This window comes from Fragaria vesca, linkage group LG6 (genome assembly GCF_000184155.1).
Source record: "Fragaria vesca subsp. vesca linkage group LG6, FraVesHawaii_1.0, whole genome shotgun sequence".
NCBI classification, from domain to species: Eukaryota; Viridiplantae; Streptophyta; class Magnoliopsida; order Rosales; family Rosaceae; genus Fragaria; species Fragaria vesca.
This window is the reverse complement of record NC_020496.1, coordinates 21,982,893-22,008,750: the sequence shown is the minus strand read 5'-3', so window position 1 is coordinate 22,008,750 and position 25,858 is coordinate 21,982,893. Positions and strand designations below refer to the sequence as shown.

The window sequence follows — 25,858 nt, the reverse complement described above, 5'->3', positions numbered from 1 at the left end:
TTCTTAGAATTCATATAAGGAGTCTGACGAGTGTAAATACATACACTTATATATGTTTATATATAGTTTAGCCTAAGAGGCTGTATTTCTTTGAGTTATGGAGACTAGCTGGAGCTAGTCATGAAATTTCCAGTTTTTGTGTTGAGCGCTTTTGAGCTGCCGCATGCAGTATATTTTCTTTGGAAATTAAAATGGGGAAGCATAAATATTTTTATTAATTTATTTTTGTCCACTCACTCTAACGTTGTTAAGTGTTTTCCCTTGGGCCTTTCGTTTTAAAAATGCCCAGCTTGCAGGTTAGCTTAGTCGAGGTCGGGCGTACATGGAGATGAGGCATAGTCATCCTATAGCTTCCGCTTGTTAATTTATTTTGTTTCATTTCTTCCTGTTAGAGTTGCTCTGAACCTATAAATGGTTGGATGTGAGATTTGTTTAGATTAGTAAATTTTTTTGGGTGGTGTTGTGATTTGGGGAGCACGAAGGCTCCAGGAGTAGAGGATTATAAATGGATTCTTTTGAAGTGCATGCAGGTATTATTATTAGGAAGGGTTGTCCATTTTCAAGAGAGGTTATGCCGATTTTTCGGTAAATTTTCCTTGGAGGTGGTCCCCGCACGACTTACTCCAGGTTTCAGGGTGAAATTCGGGGTGGGTCTTGTCATGGATTGTGCTAAAGAGTCATTCAATGAGTCAAATTTAGCTCTTAGGATCGCACTTTAGTTCTTTTTTTTAGCTCTTTTACATTTTAGCTCATCGGTTGAAGATGAGTTTGTGCTATAATCTCACTATTTAGCACTTTAGCACATCAATTGAAGATGACCTTAATAACACACCTATACGACCCATACGACGTATAAATTGTGACCTGCCTCAAATTATCCACTTATACGACATCGTATCCCACAAGGTTCTCCGCGACTCTCACCTTCGACCAAGTCGCCTTCTTTAGCCAAAATCGTGTCGTCCTCCACGTATTTGAAGACCACTGCCACTGGCTCCACACCACTCACTCGCCGTAGTTCTTGGGTTTGAGAAACCAACAAGAGCTCTGGTCAGAATCAGACCATGGCTCTAACGTCATCGTTAGGGTTTTCGATACTGGATAGCCGAAGAGTCAGAGCTTCTCAGATTTGAATCATTACGATTTTTTAAGATTTTAGAATGAGAGCAGCTCCTAAATTGACTATCTTTATATCTTGATGAAATAAATTCTTTTCTAGACCATCCACTTTTGATGAAAGTATTAAAAGCTCCCACATAATTATTATCTTTTTAGTTTACAATAACCGGTTTCTTTCACGTATTCATTAATCTTCCCGCAAAAGCAGGATGAGTTGTATACGATGTAGGAAGCAGTTGTACCTCGGTTAGTCGAGCGATTTTGTAAGTTGCATTTCTTAAATAATGTTTTCCCTATATATCACGTGGTGCGCTTGCCCTATGTAAGAATATTTGAAGATGAAAAACATTTTTATCTAGAGTGATGACATATTTATTGTTCGTAGACGTACTAAGATTTATGCATGGTCTAATTACTCTTATCCACTAATTAACTCATAATGCATGACATAAAATCAAGATTTCTTACTATGAGCTCTATGATGATTAATTTTATAGCATTATGGTGTTACCAATTGGGCGACACCATCCTTTTTATTTCTTTAAGTAATTGTACGTAATTTTATTTTGTCATCAATGACTAAAAGACACGTACATCACATGCCTATTGCTAGAGATTTGCAACGCCATCCTTATTACAACAAGCCAATGTTTTATATGATCATATTGTTAAAAAAAATAGAAATTGAGGTTTGACGTTTCTCATTAGGAAACTTGGGGGAAAAAAATTACAAACTTGATGAGGTTTTGATGACGTAAATTTTATTACCATGGTGATATCAACCTACACCAATATTGCAAGCTTTTTAGACCAACATTTCTAAGCAGTTGTCACCTTTGCGGCTCTGTCTCCATGGAACCTTCTGCTGATCGGGTTAGGGCAGAGTTGGACAGATTCAGTGCTCTTCCCACCGATGTTGCTCATCGGATTCTGTCCCCTTTTCCCCTGGCCGACGTTGCTCGAGTAGGAACCTTGTCCAAAGGATGCAGAGCCTTTCATCTATCAAATCCCCCATTTTCAATTTCACTGATCTTCCACCCCAGTTCAGACGCTCATTTCATAAGCGCATGGAGTTGTTGGATTCCTTGGACCAGTTCTTCATCCATCGCGGGAATAACAAGATTCAAACCTTTTCAATTAATTGGGTTTGTGAAGATCAAAGAGGAGAATACGAATCAGCAAGGTCCTACGCTGTTGAGAAATCTCGAGTTTTGGGTTTGATTCGAAAAACAGTGAGTTTTGATGTCCAATCTCTTAATGTTTTCGTTAAACCTGTGAAATTAAGGGATTCTCGTGGGAATATTCGGAAAACCACAATAAAGTTCCCTGCTTGTGTCTTTGATTGTGAGTCTTTGACGTCTTTAATTGTGGACATGACCTCTGCGGTTGTTAGAACTCCCTCCTCTCTATCTTCCATATCTAATATTATGTGCTTGAAGTTAACAAATGTTACTATACAAGATGATACAAAGTTCTGCAAATGGGTCTCAGTCTCCTGCAGATTTATTAAGGAATTGCTGCTGAGAAATGTTTCTGGGTTAAGAAATGTTATCATTCAAAGTTCGTCCATGGAATCATTTAGTATTGAATGTTGTGGCTCTGTTTGTCACCTCGATATATCTGGTGATAAACTTGAAGGTATACAAATAGAGTGATGATGTTCATCACCTTATGGAGATGAATTGAAACTTTCAGCTCCAAATCTTAAGCGTTTGAGATGGGTTGGCGGGGTTTTGATGAAAAATCTCTACATGGGGAAATTATGTTGCTTGGATGAAATGGAGCTTTCTTGTAGTCCTTGTAGTTATTGTGGATCAATTGAATTCCGTACAGTCCGCGATCAATTACTATGCAGCATACGCAGTGTTAGTGTTCCTATTTTGGATTCCTTAACTGCAAAGGTAAAAAGACATCACACACACACACACTAAATACACACTATTTTCCTCAGTTTCTATTTTCTGATTTGGAAAAATACAGAGAAAAAGATTCGAAAATCCTAGAAGACATGGTGTTTTAAATTTGTTTACTAGATATTTTTTATTCTTTTAGATTGACTAGATTGTTTCATTCTCAACTTAATTTTAAGAATTATGGTTTTGCCCCCTTGTGACATTATAATTTTGTAGGTTATGTTCGTGCATGGGTTCCCACCGAATATTTTGTGTTTGCGTGTGAGTATTCTTAGAGGTATCGATGGCAATGTAGTCCCGAAGTTGGCAACTATACTCAAAAAAGTGCCTAATAAGTTGAACACTTTGGGTATATCATCCAAGTTAGCCTCATTTTACAGTGGCATTGATGTAAGTGAGTTTGAGTAAACTTGTACATGGTTCATTTTTACTCTCCTTTCTTCTTTTATTCACCAATCTAGTTGTTGTTTCTTTCTACATATTTTGATAAATAAAAATTGGTAGTTTTGTTGGCCTTGATTTTTTGTTTCAAAATTCTGCAGGCCTTTGGATTTTCTAGAGGATATTGGGAGCTCCAAGGTCTTGAATTTATTTCTCAGTTGAAGGAGGTAACCCTAGAGATCACCAACGGTTCCAACGGACTCTATTTAGCCTGGTATTTTCTAGAGCATGCTCAGTATTTGAAGAAAATGACCATTATATATTCTCCGGAGTTACCCCATCATATAGGTTTCATGGCAAAGGTAAAAAGAACCAGGATCATCTCCGATGCCATAGTTATTTTCCAGGAGAAGGAGTCTGATGACTTGGAATTATTTCTGCTAAGTCCCTAGATGATCTATTTTGTTCAGTAACTATCAACATTGTTTTTTGTTTTTTTTGTTTTACTATCAACATTGTTTTTATGTTCCCCCTTTCCCTTTTTTTTTTTTTTTTTTTTTTTCATTCAAAGGATTATGTTCCTTTTATTAATTACAGTACTAAGTTAAGACGTTTATGTTTACTTAATTGCAATGCACCCTCTTTTTAAACATCTCCAATTCACATCATTTAACATCTACATCTAGATGACTAGAAAAATTCGTAGAAGAAGAATTTCATTTATTGCCTTTGGGCAACAGAGAGTTTTAATTTGCTTAAAATTAAAGATTTCTGAGTCTTTAACATGCATATATGTTCTGACATTTCTCTTGGCATCGATAGTTTGCTTTGGATATCTGTAGTCGGTTGTGCATAAAACAACCTCCCAAGCCCGTAAACCAGCAAGTATCCCACTATGATCAAAACAACCGAGGCCGCCCTAGGGTTCCCATCCATGTGTAAGATGGGCCGGGCCCGACTTCGGTGACAGCATTGGGCCGGGAACGGTTTCAGAAGGCATAAGGGAGCTGGGTGTTAATTTGAAGTAACAGCAAAGACAGTTGTCTCACATCGGTTTTCTAGTAAAGAGAACCCACTCTAGGCCATAAATATGGCCCAGCCATCAGCTTGTCAGGTATCAATAACTACCCTAGTAATTACATTCAACCAATAGAGACTGACTTAATCATCGGAGGAGGAAAGACCGAAAGCCCCCGGTCATCCTTGTGCTTATAGGTCAACGAGAAAATAGTTTACCACCCAACGGACACGCTATCAGCTTCTGCAGCCCTATTCAGGATTGTACAGAAACATTTGGCGCCGTCTGTGGGAACTTTTACAAAAAGTCAGCGTGACTCCTGTGGGAACCTTTACAAAAAGTCAGCGTGACTCGATGGTTGAGTTAACCGAGCAGTAAGAGCAGGATGCAGGACGGGAAGAGCAGAGGGAGGTAATATTCGGAAGGACCCCAGAAACAACAAGGGGAAGTTCAAGAATCACTGGGAGAACCTTGCAGGATGAAACACCAGAGTATGTACTGCGAGATCTCAATCCCTAAGAGGTAGTCGAGATGTTGGAAGATATGAGGGCCCAAATCACTCAACTGGAGCAACAAACTGTCAAGGATCGAGTAGAAGCCACCGGGAGGGACGCAGGTTAGAAAAGGATAACGCAGCCATGAGCGCTGGCTCGAGGGGTTGAGCACTAGGAGGCGTTGGATCGGGCGGCCACGTTGTAGCAGATGGGCGCTCCGGTGGGAACGAATCGTAGGACCGTGCATATAGGGACGAATTTGTTCCCGGATGAAATGCGGGATGAGGGACCGCCGCCCTTGCCCGAGCCAATCCCAAAAGTCCAAGTTAGAAGACCGGGAGAGATGGAAGAAACCCTAAGAGCTATTCGGGATAGCGTGGCGAGTTTAGCTGACAGAATCTCGGACGCCGAGAGAAGGTGGACACGCAATCCAACCCGTGCGAGTTTCGAAGAAAGACAGGGACCGTTCACAAGAGCGATCACCTAGTCCGTCCGATCGAACACAGCCAAGCAATTAAAACTTAGCTACAATGGGGATCGTGACCCCCATCTTTTCCTTGATAGTTTCAAGTCTCACATGAACGCTAAAGGATACTCTGATGCAATATGCTGCAACATGTTCTAGGAAACCTTAACAGGGGAAGCGCTTAGTTGGTTCTACGAGCTCCCGTCGAACTCGGTTGACTGCTTCCGGGAGCTGGCTGACAGGTTTGTCAATAGGTTCATTCTACGGACGGATGGGCAGAACACCACCCAATTGTTCAAAGTAAAGCAGGATAGGGGAGAGGAGTTGAGAGCATTTGTGAACCGCTGGCAAGGAGCCACAACCAGAGTCAGAAAATTTGACAAAAAGGTTGCAGAGGAGGCGTTCATTCAAGGGTTGCTTCCCGGGAAATTTTTGTATGCAGTAAAGATCGAAAATCCGCAAGGCTACGACGAGCTTATGGAAATGGAGATCAGGCATGCACAAGCGGACCATGATATTTATGGGGGCACCTCGACCAGGAAAAGAAAGGTCGAAGGGAGAGAAGGTGGGTCGCCGGTGCAAGTGATCCAAGAGGTTAGAGCCTGGAAGGGAGAACGAGAGTCGGACTCGTACTCATCTAGAAAGAGGCACAAGGAAACGAGCGGGAGGAAGGCAAGGAAGCAATATAACGCACAAGTAAAGGCAAAGGGCCCTTACCAGATTACGGAGTACGCGAGGGCGGCACCGGCGGGCAAAGAGCAATTCTCAGCACTTAACGCCACCTACGAGGCAATATGGAACGAAAATAAGTCAGTCATTTGGCCCCCTCAGCCAAGAAATTCCCTGCCTCTCGGCTCACTAAAGAGGACACGGGAAAATTTTGTGGGTACCACGGGGAGGCAACCCACCACATAAATAATTGCATAAAGCTGAAGAGAGCGGTAGAGAGCCGAGTGAAAGAGGGAAAATTGCAGCAGTATGTGCTCGGGCAAAGGCACGTAGGGGCGATTGAAGTATATGGGACGATCAACACCATCCATGGCAAGTCCCGTATAGATAATAGGAGCAACAAGGCAAAAAAACAGTGTACGGGAAGGAGGGATGGCCGGGATGTCTTCGCCTTCGAAAGCAGTAATAATCAGCAAGTAACCATTGGTTGGAAGTTTGTTACCTTCCTAGAAGAGGAAGAGGAGGGGCTAAGGCCGTACGAGGATCCATTCCTGATAACATTGCAACTCGATCACTATATCACGAAGAAAATCCTGGTCGACACAGGAGCTTCAGTCAATGTGTTATTCATGAGTGCCTGGAAAGGATTGCATCGAGGAAATAACAAGTTGATGCAAGACCATGAGCCGTTGATCAGTTTCTCGGGCGATGTTGTTCAGCCCCTCAGATTTGACAGCTTTGGAGTAAGCATGGAAGGCCGAGAGGGAGTCGCATGGGCGACAGTTGAATTCATCATCGTGGACTGTGAGTCGTCTTACAATGGGATCTTGGGAAGGCCCGCTTTATGGAAGCTAAAGTCGTTTGTCGCCGGCCACATGTTGATGATAAAGGTCCCAACCCCAACGAGAGTCATCACAATCCAGGGAGATCAGGGGGCGGCACGATGTTGTTATGCGATAGACAACGGAAGGAAAATGTCAGAGGTTCTGTCGGCAAGCCATGCCGCAGCTTCCCCCTCGAATCCTTATGTGGATCCAAGAGATGATACCGACTCGAACGAGGAACGTCCGGGATTAGCGGAAGAAACAGAAGTGGTGTCGATCTCAGACGAGTTCCTAGACAGGCAAGTGACCATCGGGACAGGGCAGACACCTGGTGTACGAACGGTCCTGGTGGAATTCCTGACGAGAAATAGTGGGGCATTTGCTTGGATGTATAAAGATATGCTCGGAATATCAAGTGGCATCGTAACACACAAGCTGGGGATCGAGAAGGGATTCCCTCCCGTGCGACAAAAGCGAAGAAAGTTTAAGCCAAAAAAGTATGAAGCAATGAGGGGGGAAGTGCAAAAATTGATAGACATCAAGTTCATAAGGGAGGTTAGTGTTAGACCATAATTTACACGGGGTTATCTAGGAATTTGCCCTAAATATTTTCATTTAGGGATTCCCTCCCTATTTTCATTCCCCTAAATATTGAATTTGCCTTGTTTTTGAGTTCATTTTTGCTGTCACTAAATCATTTTCTATTTATTTAGGAATATTGCAAGAGTGATGAAAACATGCATTTTTGGCATTAACATGGAGAATCGGAGCTAGAAAGAATGACGGTCCAATGTGAAGCAAAATGTAAATTGTCGGATTCCGGCGAACCATCACTATTGACGGCACAAATGGCAGCTCACCACCACTTTTGGTGGTGCCATGTCTTTTCCGGTCATCATAAAGGAGGAACAAGGAGATTAATGGTGATTGAGTAACAACATGAAATTCATTCTATTACTCCTTGGATAATAGACTTCATCATGCTTTAAACATCATCATTGCCTACTCTAACCTATGTCATCATTTCCCTACATTTTTGTCTTGTTTTTGGCAATTCATGGACACTCTCACACTCTTCCTTCTCTCCCTTACGGTTGAATTAGGGAAGGAGGCTGTTTTGGCTCTCTCTTTCCCCCATTTTCACTTATCTTTCTTCTATATAATAAGCATACATCTATCCAATACAACATTCACCCATCCTCCCATTCACTACTCACCCATAACACCTTTTTCTCTCTTTTTCCACCACAAAAACCTCCATCTCCTTCGCCCAAAATCCAAACTCATCGTCTTCCTCTTTCTCCCCCAATCTACTCCATCTCCTCCATCACCACCACCATCTCTTACCCAAACCTCCATTAACACCACCACTACTACACCATTTCTCCTCTCTCTTTTCTCTATCATTTTCTTCATCCACTACACCTATTCACCCAAAGCATAGATCAAGCTTCACTACCTTTCATCATCAAATCTTCAAGAGCAAGAAGGAGAGGGAATCACACCATCACCACCACCACCAAGACGTGAGCTTGGGGATCAATCAACACACCACTAAATCAACTCTCTCCCTTAAACTCTAGATCTATTTTGATGTTTAATTTGATTATGGAGTGTTTATGTAATTATGAGTGAGTAGTACTTTGTTGGGGTTAGGGTTGAAAGCCCTAACCAATCTTGTATGATTGATGATGTAATGCAATTTTAGTTAACATTCATACATGCTAGTTCAAGAGTTGAATGCATATGCTTAGAATTTACCACTTTGAGTATGTGTGTTTGCCATGACATGATAATGTTTAGAGCGTGGTAACCTTTGAATGTTAAAGCATGAAAGCACACTAGGTGTGCATGTAGGAGTTGTGAATTACAATCACTTAGAGATAAGTTTGGTTGGTTTGCATAGTTTTCTTCATCTCCAAACTTTATGCACTTAGAGTAATGCATTAGATGCCTAACCGGATTGAAATGCATGACTTAAGTAGTTAAATACTACACCCGAGAGGGGTTGCTTGATACCACAAAAGGAGCATGTCCCTTGTCATATCCGAAAAGGATACAAGGAGAGAGATCGGTTGATTAGCTTAGCATCATTCATATTGATTTACATCAATACTTGCAAGAGAGGTTAGTGGTAGACAATTCGAATCCTAACACCATTCATTAGACCACTAGTTTAGTTTAGAGTAATTTTGTTTACATTTGAGCATTTAGTTTAGTTTAGTTCACAATTTCAAAAACCCAAAAATAAAATCACTACTTCCACAATGCATATACTCACCATGAGCCTAGATTTCCTTGTGTGTTTAGGTTTGTGATTGTACATTTGCACATTCGAGCTCTCTTAAGGTTAACACCCTAGCTTGTACCCCTTATACTTGAGGGTGGCATTTTGGCTAACAGTTAGATACCCCCAATGGCTAACCAATGTGGTCATGGTTCTAAAGAAGTCAATGGGACAATAAAGGATGTGCGTGGATTATTCAAATCTCAACAAGGCATGCCTATAGGATAGCTTCCCGCTCCCACGCATAGACCAACTGGTGGACTCCAGGTCCGGATTCGAATTATTGAGCTTCATGGACGCATACGTGATGTGCTCATATTATCCTATATTTATATGTCTCCTAATCTTTGTTTTTGTATTTAGTTTCCTTATTTGTGATAGATTTAAGTTATTTTAGTGTTCTTGTAGGTTTGTGTCGTAAGGAGAAGAAAAGGAGCTAAAATGAGCAACTAAGGATTAAAAGGCGACTACAATCTCAAGTGTCAGAATCTGCCTGAGCATAACATCCAACTTTGCCGACTTATTGGGAATTACTTATATCGAATCAAACTATGAGCCTTATATCATTGGAAAGCTACAAAAGTCTACTTTCTGTAGAAGTTTACGGATCTCGATTTCAATACTTATGGACTGAGTTATGATCATTTGAATGAAGATAGATCAGATCAGAAAATCTACTCGGGAAATTACAAGCATTTGTGGAGAACTCAAGTTCCGTGGTATAAGACCGTCAACCCTAAAGCTTCAAGGACAATAATGCAGATGAGGATTCAAGGAGTACATGTATTCCTAGTTCTATAAGAGATATCGCAAGGTTTTCCCATTCCATATCAAGAAAGGAGTCTAAATCCAAGTTTTACAAGGAAATATGAAGCCAAAGATGAGCAAGAAACTTCTCTATATAAAGGAGCACGAATTTCACATGAAAGGGGGGTCTCGGAAGCACGTTGTAGACGCCTAAAGGAGCAGAGACCATCCATCCATTCATCCATCCTTCACCTTTTCGTTCTTTTTATGTTTTTGTTATGTTTTATTTAGTCATGTTTAGTTAAACCTTTTCTAGGGTTAGGATGATTCCCTAACATGAATGTTTATGTCTTTGATGATTAATTAACAGATTTATAGTTTCTTAATGATGAATGCTTAATCACCGGTTGAATTTTATGCTTGATGTTTAAGTTCTTTGATTGATCACCTTAGGGCTTTGCACTTAGTAATTGGAAGATAAATTTGAAGCAGAGATGCAATATAATTTATATAGCTTTTTATGGTTAAGTGTGGTGAATTACATTGTTGCTTGAGAAAGAATAATGGTTTGCTTGATTCTCTTATTTTCTAGTACGTAATGAGTTCTGCATGTTAAATTTATACTTGAGAAGGATAGATTGCATAGCTAGGATATACGACCTTTACCCGAGAGGGAGAGCATCATACACTTAAGGAAAATTATGGTCTAGAGTACCTGAGAAGGACTTAGATACGGGAATTGTCATCTAGAGAAACAAAAGAGTCTGTTAGTTGCATCAAAGCATAAATAGGATTGTTAGTGGTTGATTCTGACGCCCTAGATTCATTTATCATTATTTGTTTACTTATTTTATTGTTTCTTTAAATTGTTATCGTGATTTGTGTGTTTTAGTATAGTTAGTTTAGGTATTTCATAATTTGAATTGAACTAATATCCTCGTGGGAACGACAACCCCTTCTCTTCTATTTCACTATACTACATCCACCCTGTATACTTGCAAGAATTCTACCAATACGCGGGCTATAACCAGATCCATATGGACCCGAGGGATGAGGAGCACACGGCTTTCACGACCGACAGGGGCCTATATTGCTATAAGGTAATGGCTTTCGGACTGAAGAATGCAGGGGCCACCTACCAGCGGCTGATGAATGTCATGTTCGTCAAGTACCTCAGGAAAATTATGGAGGTATATGTCGATGACATGCTGGTCAAAAGTCTAACGGCCGAGGAGCATGTGGGGAATCTGGAGAAAGTCTTCGAGGTCATACTAAGGTACGGGATGAGGTTGAACCCTCAAAAATGTATATTCGGGTTGATCAAAGGGATATTCCTAGGCCATATAATCAGCAAGAGGGGCATAGAAGCCAACCCGGAAAAGATCCAAGTCATCTTAGGTATGGAAAGGCCCAAGGAAAGGAACGAAGTACAGTCGTTGGCCGGGAAGATCGTCGCCCTGGCAAGGTTCGTGTCACGACTCACAGATAAGTGTGCCCCCTTCTTTCAGCTGTTGAGAGACCAACGGTGTAAGGAGATAATGTGGGGACCCGAGCAGGAAGAGGGTTTCAGGCAGATAAAAGCATACCTCACGTCCGCGCTAGTTTTATCAAAATCAATCCCGGGCAAGATGCTTTATCTGTATATTGCAGCATCGCAAACAACAATTAGCTCGGTACTAATAAGAAAAGAGTCTGATGTCGAGCATGTGGTGTTTTACGCCGGGAAGGGGTTCACGCCAGCAGAAAACAGGTACCCGGATGTTGAGAAATTAGCTTTAGCGCTAATCGTGACCGCTAGAAGGCTAAGACACTACTTCTAAGCACACTCAATAACCCTTTATACCAACCACCCCCTGAGACAGATCATTCAAAAGCCAGAGATCAACGGGAGGCTGGTAAAATGGGCAATTGAGCTGGAGGAATTTAATATCCATTATCGGTCAAGAGTGGCTATCAAGGGCCAAGCAGCGACCGACTTTATATCTGAGCTCACGCCCATGAAAGTTGTGGGAGAGTCATCTGAGCACCCCCACGCAAGATGTGGGAGAGTCATCCGAGGTCGGCCAGGAGGGATGTGGTTTCGGGGCGGACAAGGTGGTGCACGTTGAGGAGATACCGGCACCACCCTGGAAACTTTTTGTTGACGGCTCGGTGACTAGAAATAAAAGCGGGGCGAGAATAATATTGGTGACCCCCGATGGATTCAAGCATGAGTACGCCCTAGAATTTCAATTCAAGACCTCAAACAATGCGGTAGAGTACGAAGCCTTGATTGGTGGATTGCAGCTCGCCCGGGACATCGGCGTGGAGAGTGGAAGTGTTTATTGATTCACAGTTGGTCGTAAATCAAGTCAACGGGAGCTTCGAAGCTAAGGAGCCTTAGTTGAACTCTTACCAAGCACTGTTGAAAGCCTTCACGCAGCGCGTCAAGTCGGCCTCTCTCTCTCACATCCCGCGGAATGAAAATAATAATGCAGATGACCTTGCCTGGCTAGCCACCGGAGGGCCTGGGAAAGGAAGAAACAAGGCAATGATTGAGGTGCTAGAAAAACCGAGCATAAGTAAAACCATTTCGGAGATATTCATGGTCGAGGCGGGACCCGGAGAGCCTACGTGGATGGACCCCATAATCGAGTTCATGAAGGAGGGGGTGCGCCCGAGGACAGACGACAAGCATGAAAATTGCAATCGCGATGTGCTAGGTACACACTCATGAACGGGAAGCTATACCGCAAAGGTTATAGTTTCCCAAATCTCAAGTGCGTAACAGAAGAGCCTACGTGGATGGACCCCATAATCGAGTTCATGAAAGAGGGGGTGCGCCCGGAGGACAGACGGCAAACATGAAAATTGAAAAATCGAGATGTGTCAGGTACACACTCATGAACGGGAAGTTATACCGCAAAGGTTATAGTTTCTCAAACCTCAAGTGCGTAACAGAAGAGGAAGGAGAGGTGATCATGGGAGAAATCCATGAGGGGGTGTGGGGGAATCACTCTGGATCTCGGTCGTTAGCGCATAAGACACTCCGCATAGGGTTCTTCTGGCTCAACATGGGCGCCATGACGGATAAGATGTCGGCGAGATACCGTAAATGCCATTTGCATGCTAACGGGACACATTCCCCTCCTATTGCTCTGTCAATATTATTGTCGCCCTAGCCTTTTGCACAATGGGGTCTTGATCTCATCGGGATACTGCCAACGACACTCGGGCAGTTCAAGTACGTAATAGTGGTCGTTGACTATTACACGAAGTGGGTGGAGGCGGAGCCCTTGGGGAAGATAACCATCGAGTGCGTGAAGAATTTCCTGATGAAAAATGTATATTGCAGATTCGGGGTCCCGGAGACAATCGTCACGGACAATGGAACACAATTCAACAACAACCATCTGATTGAGTTCACGAAGGACATGGGCACCAAGATGGTCTTCGCATTAGTGGCACCCACAGACCAATGGTCATATGGAAGCAGTTAACAAAATCATTAGAAAGCTTTTGAAGAAGAAGTTAGATGACGCCAAGGGTCTATGGGCACAGAAGCTGCCGGAAGTATTATGGGCAATCAGAACCAATTTAAAAGGGGACGAGACCCATTTTTTATAATATTGCTGCCCCCGGGAGAACAACATGTCCCGGAAGATGCCTCCATTGATCTTGAGACTTAATGGAATGGCAAAGTTAAATCCAAACACCATTGAATAATCCACCAAGAGGCATAAGTTAATAAAATCCCGAGTAGTATCGAACGGAATAGGTAATCCACCAGGACGCATAAGTTATTAAAAATCCTCAGTAACACCGAGCGGGATAGGAGTAATACATATTATATATAACACGAGGTGCGAGCCACAAAGTTGGATAAAGGCATAATATATCAAAACCCGGAATGCCGAGAGTATACCACTAATGGGTAATGTACAAAAACACCCGGGGTGTATTACCACCAGGATAAGGCACGAGGCCATTGTCTTACAAAAAGCCAAAAAAAAAAAGAGGCAAATTACAACTTATGCCTCATGGACGTCCTCTTCCTCGTCGGACAATTCTGCATTCTCCTCAGCATCCTTCTCGGTCGGCTCCCCTGTCAACCCCCGGCAATCACAGGCTCTTTCTCTGCAGCAGCCTTGGACTTCGCCTCTCTCTCTTTGGCCTCCTAGGTAGCGATTAGGTCGGCGGTCATCTTCGCCTTGTCCAGATACCCAAGGCGGCTCCATTCATCAAACTTCTCGATGATGCCACCCTCTCGGGTTGCCTTGAGCATAACTTACAGCTCGTCTAACTCCTTGAACTTGGTGACATCAAGCTTACCTTGGGCGGGAATCTGGCCTTGCAAGTCGACGATCTGGTTGTCCCTTTCCATCAGCTTAGTCTGCAGCTTAGCGTTCTCCCGCTGAAGCGCGTCTATGTCGCACTCCAAAGCTGCCACCCGCTCGACTTTTCCCTCCAGATCCTTAGTATGAAGGCTGAGTTTGGCAAACTTGTTAGCCAAAGAGAGCTTCTCCTTCTTCTTGGCCTCCAAGTTTTTCTCCATCTTCTTCTGCTCAGCCCAGAGGTAGCTAATCTGGTCGTTAAGGCTAGCCAAGCGCTCCTTCATCTCATGCTGGCATCGATGACATAGACAGCAAATAGGGCCTGCAAAGAGAAATAAATTAAAAACAGCATCCCGGACAGTAAATTGGCATCAGAAAGAAGAAGCTTACCTTCATCATGGCCTCCCGGGCGTATTGCCGGTTCTGTTGAGGGGTATTAGACCCGACCTTGATCTGGTCCAGCTCGATTCCCTTCATGTCGCCCACCATACTACGGACGAACCTTTTGTCGGCGCACCCGTACTCGTCTAGTATCTGCCGGATGGGGGTCTTTTGGATATGGGGAAAAGCAGGAGCGAGAGCGCTCAAGGTCACAGGGTTGCTAGCTGAGGAACCCGTCGACTTTTAATTTGTTTCTTCCGGCGGGGCGGGGGGGGGGGGGGGGGGGGGCAAGGCGCCAATCACACTCATCCCGGTCAAAGTCACGCCTTCATCCCGCTGAGACTTTGACTTCTTGGATGACGTCCTCTTCTTCTTCTCGCCCAAGTGGACGTTGACCACGTCACCGGTACTCACGAGCCCCTCTTTGTCAGAAGGCGGATTCTTGTACCCTTCGTCGGGAATCTCTAGGACCACAGCGTCCTTCGAGACACGGGCAGTAGAGTCAGCAATATTCACCTCGGTACAAAAGGCCACCTTCCCGACCTCCAAGAGGTCGCTCAGCAAGTCCATATCAGAGTCCATGTCGCGCGGGTGTGAGTCACGGGGCTTGCGCTTGGGAACATTTGTTGCATACAAGCACAACAGTCAACAAAAAAGAGAAAAAGCACAAATAAAAAAAAACAGCAATTGAGAGACATTTAACCGGGGACCCCACCAAGCATACAGTCGAGTTCACAATGAACTAGCACACTCCATCGGGTCAAGTTGTACGAGCTACGATCCTCGTCTGATGGCCAGGCCGTAAATATCCGAGCGATACGTTGCTTCTCGATCTCAGACAACGAGAAGGATTGATCCCAGATATACCTAAACCGGTTGGGCACAATGTACTTCGAGCAGTTTCTTTGCCATCACCAACCGGCAAGCACGACCTTTGAACACCATTTGTTATTTATGGACGTTGGAAGATCCATAACGGGAGGCAGTTTTGCTTCTTCGAGTACAATAGGCAGTAGAGAGCCCGAAACTCGTTGATAGTTGGCCACCCCATGTTTGACAAGTAGTACAGGCAACACAAGGACAGCAGCTGGCGCCACTGGTTTGGGGGGATCTGCCCGGGAGCTAACTGAAGTATGCTCAGCAGGTACTGCAGGCACTGAGGAAGCGGGAGGGAGAAACCGTTCCTAAACATGTTATCGTGCACAACAACGAAGCCATCTCTCGGACAGCACGGCAACTCGCCTTCGTAAAGCCCATAGAGGGTAACCGTGGGCGAGATGCCCCAGTCTTCTCGAAATTGTTCTCGGCCGAGGTCATGCTGCACTCAAGCTTGTCGCACATGGTCCCATCCTCCAAGATATACCGCCTAGAGGAAGCAGTGCCTACGATGTTGGTCATCGGGACGCCATGAAAAACCCCGACAGACCAATCGACATCCCGGGCGGGTACGGCATAAGTTACGTCTTCGGGTCTCGACGTAGACGATTCACCCGGGCGGGATGGTCGACTTATGTACTCCTCCATCCTCTCGTCGTCATCCACTATCGGCCGAGAGGATGTGCTAGCCCCACTTAAGTCAGTTGTACTTCGGGAATCCATTTACCCTAGTATAACAAACCCTAAGATCTATTAGTATGCGTTGCCGGGAGCAAGCGCAAAGTGCATAGCTTAACACTCCCAAAACCCATAAATCCCTAGAATACCACAATCCCCGGTTTTACCCAAAACCATCACAAAAGTAACACAAAACAGAGGCAAAGCAAAAGCAAAGCAAAACCAAAGGTATGCAGCAGAACGAAGTATAAAGCAGCACAGAAACTTACCAGATTTTCGACGTAGTAGCAACATCGGAAACTCAGAGGACCGGTAGCACCTCACAATCGCAGGGATCAACGACGGTACTGCGCGAGGATGAAAGATACCACAGAGAAAGCAGAAAAGAGAGAAGCCACAGAGAACCGAAAGAGAGCAGAGAAAACCAGAGAGCGACCAGAGAATAAAGTAAGTGAAAGAGTGAAGACGAAAAAGGGGGGAAGAATATACACAGTGGGAAGTCGCCTCGATCCACGAAACGACGCATTAAAAATCCACTTAACAAAAACGAGGCACCCCTAGCCGTCCGATCAAACCGCAGGATCATGCCACGTGGATAAACCGTCGTACCTTCTTGAAGAAAGAAAGAATGAAGCGACGTGCATTAATTGTTTGTCAATTAATGCACCTGCCACAGCAACGCACAAACTCCCAAGTAAAAGACCCATCTCGGATGAATATCACCGAGATCACAAAGTAAAAGACCCATCTCAGATGAGTATCACCGAGATCGTAATACCAAGTGAAAGACCCATCTAGGGTGAGTTCCACTAAGAGATAGTCATTCCACCGAGAGGCATTCCACCAAGCAACATAAGCTAGAGAGAGATAGGTATTCTACTGAGAGGCATTCCACCGAGATATTGGCATTCGACCGAGAAATGGGCATTCCACCCAGTGAAAATCATATCCCGGGTGAGTATCACCGAGATCATTCGTGAAAGACATATCTCGGGAGATATATAAGTCCACCGAGATAGGCATTCCATCGCGCTCAACTGCGTAAGAAATATAAGACCCAGGTAAGTCTCCCCGAGAGGCCGAGGCTGGGCATTTTATATCATCCCTTTAAAAACGGAGCAAGTGGCTTGATAAACCACGGACGGCGTTAACACCCCGTCACTCGAGTAGGAACACCGGATATGGAAAGGGCTCACTACCTTTGTCCATGGAAAATGTAACACTCGTCAACCCACATCATGAGTACGAACTTGGGGGGACTATGGGCGAGAGCTCATTTGAAATATATTGGTCTACGGGCTTATTTTAGCAAGTCCCCACTCAAGATGTGTCTTGAACTTGGGGGGACTTGTAGTCGGTTGTGCATAAAACAACCTCCCAAGCCCATAAACCAACAAGCATCCCACCATGGTCAAGACAACCGAGGCCGCCCTAGGGTTCCCATCCATGTGCAGGATGGGCCAGGCCCGACCTCGGTGGCAGCATTGGACCGGGAACGGTTTCAGAAGGCATAAGGGAGCTGGGTGTTTGAATAACAGCAAAGACAGCTGTCCCACATCGGTTTTCAAGTAAAGAGAACCCACTCTAGGCCATAAATATGGCCCAGCCACCAGCTTGTCAAGTATCAATAACTATCTGGAGGACAGAAGCAAAGAATAGCCATTGCAAGGGCTATTCTAAAGGACCCAAGAATTCTTTTGCTCGACGAAGCTACAAGTGCACTGGATGCAGAGTCAGACCGCATAGTACAAGATGCTTTGGATAGAGTGATGGTGAATAGAACAACTGTTGTCGTTGCGCACCGCCTTACCACGATCAAAGGAGCAGACATGATAGCTGTGGTCAAGAACGGCGTGATTGCTGAGAAAGGTAGCCATGAAGTTCTAATGAAGATCACCGATGGTTCTTATGCTTCTTTGGTGGCACTCCGTTCAAGCTCAACATAAGTACCGCAACTCAGTTTAAGTGTCAAGCGCATTTTCGAATAGACACACACGTAGTGGATTTTTGATTAGGGAGTTTGTCTCTGATAGCTATCCAAGAAGGATGATAATGTACATTTGCTGCCCAGAGGGAAAGCAAGCAGTACGTGTAACTCCTTGACATACTTTTTCAATAATAAAAGCCTTAAATTCAAGTGCTTTGTAAGCCCTTCACCTTGTTTCTTACTATTGATTAGCAGTAATACTTCCGGTACCATTTGTAAGCTCTTACGAGGTACTGTCCTAATTGACCGATTCTTATGTACTCAAGGAGTGTGTTCTAGTTGTTCTAGTAATTCTTCATGTAGTTCAGCGACATTTGTATCTTAAACATATCTATCAAAGTAGTTTTGGAAGCAGCATAAAAAACCCAGATCCAGAAAAAGGAAAAAAAAATCATGTTGCAAGTAGAGATAAATAAGAGTAGGGAAAAGAAATGACCAATGGCTTACGCACATCAACAAACACAACAGCTCTTAAGAAAGCAGACAAGAGAATCAACACCATAATCCAAAAACCAATTTACAGTAGCCTTATATATGACTTAGACGGGCAAAGCTTGGAGCACAAACTTTTCAAACAGAAGCATAGTTATACATACCCATTGTCAAGCCATGGGACTTAAAAAGCTAAAGAGGTCGAACAAAGGGCAGAAAATGACTCTTCTAAAACACTCACAGAGAAGTATATATCAAGAGCATTAACTAAGAGGTGAAGCCAGAGGAAAAGGTAAAGCTATTTTAAGTCCTGGTGATAATATCACTATATGGATATGTAAAAACATGTTTAAAAAGTATGTTTAGAAACTTGTCTGGTTGCCTTGATAACTAATGCAGATTTATTCCAAGGTCACTCAATATTAAAATTCTTCTAAAGTTATAACAAATTCCATAATAACAAATCATAACAAAATGGCATCAACCCTGTCTTCAAAACAAAAACAAAAAATAGCATCAACCCTTTCAAAAGAAATAGCATCGTCTAGTCTCTTCATGGCCTAATATTAGTTTCTCTGAATCGTAATTGTGGCGTTGGAAATAATCTTGGTTCCCTCCAACTTCATCAAAAAATTATAATGATGCGGCAAAATGGGGAAACAAATAATGATCATCTTTTTCAAATTCTGAGCATGCTCAAGAATATGCCACGCTAATGCAATTCCATTAGAACCATTGGTGAGCTCCAGGGTTACCTCTTTCAGCTGAGATGTAAAATCAAGGAGGCCTGGTTTTGCCCAATATCCCTTAGCGTATCCAAATGACTGTAACATAAAGAGAAAATTAAGGAAATTAGCCAATGCCCTACCAAAATATCAAGAATTCTAGTATCAAAATATAAAGAGACCCCAACTAGGAAAATAAAATGCAGGTGGTAAAATGAAGCATGTAATAGTTAAGTCAATCTTTCACTTACTTGAATTCCATTAGAAATTTTAGGTGATTTGGATGATATATCCAAAGTATTCAAATTTGACGCTCCGTTGAGAAGAGCGGCCAGAGCAGGGCCTGTAGCATTACAAATACTTTCATGAATTCGAACATGCAAGCTCCAAAGGTTCAAGAATGGTGCATGTGGAGAACCACCCTTGAATAGAATCTACAAAATTGTGATGTCAAAACCTTAATTTCAAGGATCTGAAAACGAACTCACTTAATTAAAGTACAAATGATGAACAGTTAGGACAACATCATGGATCACAGTTAACTCTTAAACAGTTGCTCTGTAACTCTGCAGTTTTGATTTTCGACACGAAAAAAATATATATTGAAAGGTGCATTTCTTTACCTCTACAGTAATTGGATCAAGAACAAGAGCTTTAACACTGCACATACTGCGCAACAGATTATCACGGGCACTAATGAAGTCAGCTCTTGCATAATCAACTTCAGGATTGCTAAACGAAATTTCGACTTCTTCTAAGCAGTTGAATTCTCCCATGAACAAGTTAATAGGAAGATAATATCCAACCCACTTCAGACGCTTTAGATTTGGACAAGTAAGTTGCAATGCTCTGCAGGAGCTGCCAGAGTTCCGACTGAATGATTCCAAGGACGAACTTTCAATGGTGATATTTTCCAACCCATTAACATGATCAATAAGCAATTCCTTAAGGAATCTGCAGGAGATTGAGACCCATTTGCAAAACCCCTTATCATCTTCAAAAGTAATATTTGTTAACATCATGCATACCAGATTAGAGACGTGAGATGTAGCAAATGATGAAGCTTTAAGAACAGTACACCTCATGTCGACAATTAAAGACCTCAAAGACTCACAGTCGAAGACACAACATGGGAAAGGGAGACATAAGTCCATAGGAAGAGTACAATCAAAGCTCTAAAGAAAATAGTAAGAGATTCAACATTACAACTCACTGCATTTTGAAGCCATCCAATGATCCGAGATTTCTCATCACCAAACCTACTGACAAATTCAACCTCCCCTACACAATAATTACAAAGCCAATGCAGTGAAAAGCTTTGAATCTGGTTATTCCCATGAAGGATGAAGAACCTATCTAAGCAATTCAACAGATCCAATCGCCTGTTGTAGGTGCAGATGGACTCAGATGGAAAACCAATGAACTTCACAATGGGATTTGATAAATGAAATGCTCTCAATCCTTTGGGCAGCTCAATCAAGCGAAATCAGCTAGAGGTAGAGGGGACAGAATCCGATGAGCAAGATCAAAAGGAAGTGCACTGAATTTGTCTACCATTATAGCACAACGAGCAGAGGGTCCTTGAGGAGGACCCATGGAAGAGGAAATCAGGTGAGACAGATAAGAGGCCGACTTTCTGTGTATATAAATACGCTGTTCTCTATTGGTATTTTCCATTCCCAAAAAAAATAAATATATATATATGTATAGTAAGAAATCAAAACACAGGATATATGGTAATGAATAAAAACAAAGGAAAGTCTGCATAACGGATCGGTACATCAAATATACAGGGCAAGCAATCCGTGTGCAGTTAACGTTTTTGGAAGAAAAGAGGCCAATGTATCATGTAAGCACCAAATAAATGTTTCTACTACAGCAATGAAACACTGAAACCTCTACAATCTAAAGGGTTCAAGGAATGACAAGAAAATTCATTAGGAATGTTGAACTTCATATGAATGTATATCATAGGTATGATGCCGTTTGGTAGACATGAAATAAAGCATTTCCGATTAGCTCTGAACTTGTACAGGTAATAAGTTAAGAAATAAGAAGTAAGATCTATAAATAATCACAACTCATACGACGAATAGCAGAACAATCTCCTGAAGGTCAACAGTTCTCTAAAAAGCAAGACCTGCCCTGCCATCTCTATGAAGTATATGCTAATATTTTTTTTCACTTAGCAGGAAAACAAGTTTGAAGTTTAGGCAGGAGACTTAACCAAGCATCAGCAATACTATTTGCCAAGTGCACCTGCCCTTCAGTAAGTTTATGGGGAAAGCAAACTCCCATATCTATCGTCTTCTGTTCCTAAAAGCAGACAATTCAACAGATACCATTAATTCAAATCTTTTTCTCTGCATCAACTAGTAACAAAATTCGTCAGAGAATCATCTACTTCTATGCATCCTAATATCCGTTTTCTCCCGGGATTGAAAATAACACTGGTTCTCTCTAACTTCCTCATAAAATTTATATGATGGGGTAAATGGAAAACAAATAATGATCATTTTCATGAGATTCTGAGCATGCTCTAGAATAATACACGCTAATGTAATTCCGTTACTCACCAAGCTGCGTATTCTCAAGCTCAAGCTTACAAGATTACAAAAGGAAGATGAACAAAAGAAGGGACTTCAGAATTGCAGGACTCATATTGGAATTAGAAATCCGACCCATAACGGGAGAGACCTCTCAACTCAATTCAGCAAATTTCAATTTCAGTCTCCAGAAATTTAAATGAATCGAAGGGGCTTTACCTACCTTGCTCAGTCGAGTGACGTCAGCTATCGGAATTTTCCCGAGAGAATCCGGTGAGCGTTCTCTAGAAATGGGGAGTGCGAGGAATCTGTCCGCATTCTTAATGACCTTTTTCTTTCTTTATTTTCCTATGCTCTTTCTTTTTCTACGAAATTAGTAAGTTTTTTTTTTATTTTCTCAATTTACTGGAAAAACAACTAACAAAACTAAATAACAAACTCTCTATTAACTATCATTTCCGATTGATGTACATGACACTGGGATATTTTGAGAGACCCAAGCCTCACATGAACGTTCAAGACGCATAAATTTTATGTCTTCTCTTCCTCTATTTGTTGTATGTTTCCGTTATAAGATCAACATATATAGTATCTTAACATTTTTTACATTCTGAGACTAATCATTTCTTTAAATCTTGAGTTTGTTTAGATGTAATTACTGAATTATAAACGTGGACATGTGAAAGACACACTTATCTGCCAATTCAGAGTGTTATAGAAATAGGTTTAGCTCACCAAGCCTTAATTGCTCGTAGACAAAATATGACATCAAATTTAAGCTAGCCTCAACATATCAGTATTAATTAAGCCAATTTGGCTTATGAAACCGTCAATGGTTAAATTTTCAGATAACCCTTAAATTGCCCTTCCCTCAAATTAATCATACAAAATCAGATATAAATAAAAGAATGACAAAATAGTAAAAAGAAAACAGAAATAAAATGAATCGGAAAGAAAACAGAAATTAAAAAAAATAAATAAAGATGAGATAATTGTTAACTGTTCTGGATAAACGTGGATAATTTCCACAAAATGAAACTGCTGCACGCACCATTAAAAGAATTTGGAGTTCGTGGGAGTTTGCCAGTTTGGGGCAGAGAAACGGTTCAGTGGTTCACCCTATATATCCTTATCAGTTTATGAATAGAAGACAATCCGGAAAGAGGCAACATAGAAAGAGTAATCAAAGAAAAATAAATTCGGGTATGAAAATTCTTATTTGGTGCAGTTGTTCATTGGATGATGAAACTCATGAAAGTCTCTTCCAGTTGAGGTTTGTTTTGCTTTTATCTTTTTCTTCCACATTCGGCTGCATCTCAATTGTTTTTTTTATTGGACGACAATCACTTCTCCCTGTTTTGTAATTTAGTGTTGTTTATAATGCAGGAGGTGATCTACAACTTACAAGTATGTATGAGCATATATCACCCCTTTTGTCTTATGAACAAGTATTTTGATGACGGTTTCAACTTTTCTCTTTCTTCTTTCATGTAGTTCTTGGAAATAGCTCAACCACGAAGACATTGAGGAGTATGCTGAAGCTGAAAAGACTATTGAGGCTCTTTATGTGTACGGTACACAGTGTACCATATGACGGTGGAGTCAATTGTGCTCCTAATGCTTACAATTGGGATAGACCCGGACCCTAATTTCCATGGGATAGCCAAGGAGTTTGTGATGGAAAAGACGGGGAGGGAATGCAGCCCAATACCTGCAGCACTTACATCGCGGTGTTTGAGGCGTTTGCAGGGAAGGAGAAGATGGACGAGGCCCAGACAGTTTTGCAGGAAATGAGAGCAATGTGGCATTTATGTATTTGTTGTAGTCTTGAATGGGACATGCATTGAAGTATCACTCAATAGGATCTTTTCATCATGTTCAATTATGTTTCCAATTGACATTCTATTTATTCTCCTTTTACTGATATGTTGGTATAATATAAAGAACTTTAGTATGTTTTCTTATTGTATGTTTTAATGATTGTATGATCGACTCTGTGTAGTATCATTTGGCTCACAAAAAAAAATTTGAATATATTGAAGAAATTTAGTATGTCCTCCTTTGGCACAGAGAAAATATGGGAAGAAATTTAGTCCACTTTTATGTGAAGAATATAGGTCAAACAGAAAACTAAGGCATACAATAGATAACCTACTAATCGTACCCGTTGAGCATGGTTTTTTTCGCCCGCTTTGATTAGGTCTTTCCCTAAAAACATGTATAGCAAGAGACGGAAGACAATATAAGGTCTACACAATATGAGGTCTATGTCTTTTTATTCCCTAAAAATCAATAAATGCAAGTGCGAACGTCTCCCTTTCGACGAACATTGAATATCAATGAATGTTAATAAAAAAGATTATTACATGTCAAATGATACTAATAATGTAGGGTGAACTATAGGAAGCAAAATACAGAAAAACGAACATTGTATGCATTGATAAGCAAAACAGTTAACTAATGTTAAAAGCGTAAAATAATAATAATAATAATAATAATAATAATAATAATAATAATAATAATAATAATAATAATTAAAAAAAAAAAAAAACTCACGGCGTCGCGCGTGAGTTGGTCATTAACTAAAATGAATGCCACACAAAAAAGCGAGTTTTATCCATTAACCATGAACCAAAAACGATACTGATTTTTATGCGACGAGGCTAAATGGTGTACAATACTTCTCCAAATACTCCTGATAGATGCTTTTACGGTTCTACCAAAAGCGATGAACCTCTGCAATTTAAATAAGTGTTTTATTATCTGAAAGCGTTCAAATTTGAACATCGATCATTCAATTTGCAATGCATGAGTTGGAGGTAGACATGAAATTAAAGCTTTTTTCGGTTAGCTCTGAATTTGTACAAGTAACAAGTTAAGAAGAAAAATATAGTACGTATCAATTAACAACCACAACTCATACAACACCAGAACAGCAGAACAAACTCCTGAAGGTCGACAGTTTTTACAAACAAAGAGCTGCCCTGCCATCTCTATAAACCAAGTGAAGTATACTGCTCTGATCATTAAGTTCATTCACTGAGCAGGTGAACAAGATTCAAGTTTAGGCAGGAGACTTCTCCAAGCATCTGCAATACTATTTGCCAAGCGTGCCTGCCCTTTGGCAAATTCGTGGAAAGCAACTCCCATATCTATTGTCTTTTGTTCCTGAAAGCGGACAATCTCTTCATTCATCAGTCGCACAATTGTTTCAAATCTTCTGGTCGCTTCCTCGCTATCAGCCTTCAACTGCATCACAAAAACAATTCTAGTCAAATACGAAAGATCCATAATGTGCACACACTATGATTGCATGTATCAAGTGACTTGCCTCCTTGTACTCATGCTCAGCTTCTGCCACCTTGTCTGATCTGGTTAGCATGAGTTTGTCACTGCATACCAATTAAGAAAAGGAATTAAACAATTAAAGGGCCGAAAAACAAATACATCAAAGAATGGGCACTAAATTATCTATATCAAATTATCAATGTAAAAAGGAAGTCCTACTTCAGTTAAATCAAATGGTTGTCATCTACACGATATTGCAACTCTTTCTTTTCCTTTACTTAACCAATTTGTTTTATTTAGTGTCATACTACAGATGACTACTGGTATGTTGTTTGCATACAAATACAAGGAAAGATAAAAGTGAAAAAAGTAGAAAATGACCTTAGTACCCCTTCTGTAACAAACAAAAAAAAGTAGAAAAAGTGGCGTGTCTTTTCAGTTATTTCCTTTTTCTGTAACCAAAAAGAAAAATAGAAAAAAAAATGAGAGAAAAAGAAACAGTCGTTTGCCTACCTAGCCTTATTTATTTATTTCAAAACCCTTCCCTTTCTGGGGGGATTATGCAGAAAAAAGATAGAGAATGGGATTCATGTCGGTCGGTTAAGCAGAGAAAGAGAGAGAGACCCGATTCTCTCGAATCGGTAATCACTCAATTTCATGCTCTCTTGTTTGTTGCTTTTGAATTTGTATATCTTAGCATAAAATTAGTTAAAT

At 41.6% G+C, this 25,858-nt stretch overlaps 3 protein-coding genes across 3 annotated transcripts in view; 1 reads left to right on the top strand and 2 right to left on the bottom strand.

Annotated features, from left to right (window-relative positions):
* Positions 1-17,797: 17,797 nt before the first annotated feature.
* LOC101299511 (ABC transporter B family member 9-like) lies at positions 17,798-18,112 on the top strand (the record flags this gene model as incomplete). Its single annotated transcript, XM_004305601.1, has 1 exon — positions 17,798-18,112. A coding segment is annotated over one exon (315 nt), but the record flags the coding sequence as incomplete, so codon positions are not given.
* Positions 18,113-19,018: 906 nt separating this feature from the next.
* Positions 19,019-20,588, bottom strand: LOC101297068. Its single transcript, XM_004303485.1, has 3 exons — positions 19,934-20,588; positions 19,562-19,744; positions 19,019-19,409 (listed from the first exon to the last, which is right to left on the bottom strand). The coding sequence occupies exons 1-3, from the start codon at positions 20,462-20,464 to the stop codon at positions 19,152-19,154; spliced, it is 972 nt and encodes a 323-aa protein (XP_004303533.1). The 5' UTR covers positions 20,465-20,588; the 3' UTR covers positions 19,019-19,151.
* A 4,091-nt stretch (positions 20,589-24,679) lies between these two features.
* The window catches only part of LOC101296787 (sorting nexin 1-like), a 5,250-nt gene continuing 4,071 nt past the window's right edge, over positions 24,680-25,858 (bottom strand). The window contains exons 10-11 of the mRNA XM_004303484.1: positions 25,188-25,248; positions 24,680-25,105 (exon numbers count right to left, since the gene is read on the bottom strand). Of these exons, the coding sequence (XP_004303532.1) occupies positions 24,893-25,105; positions 25,188-25,248 (274 nt within the window). The 3' untranslated portion in view covers positions 24,680-24,892. The remainder of the gene's footprint in view (positions 25,106-25,187; positions 25,249-25,858) is intronic.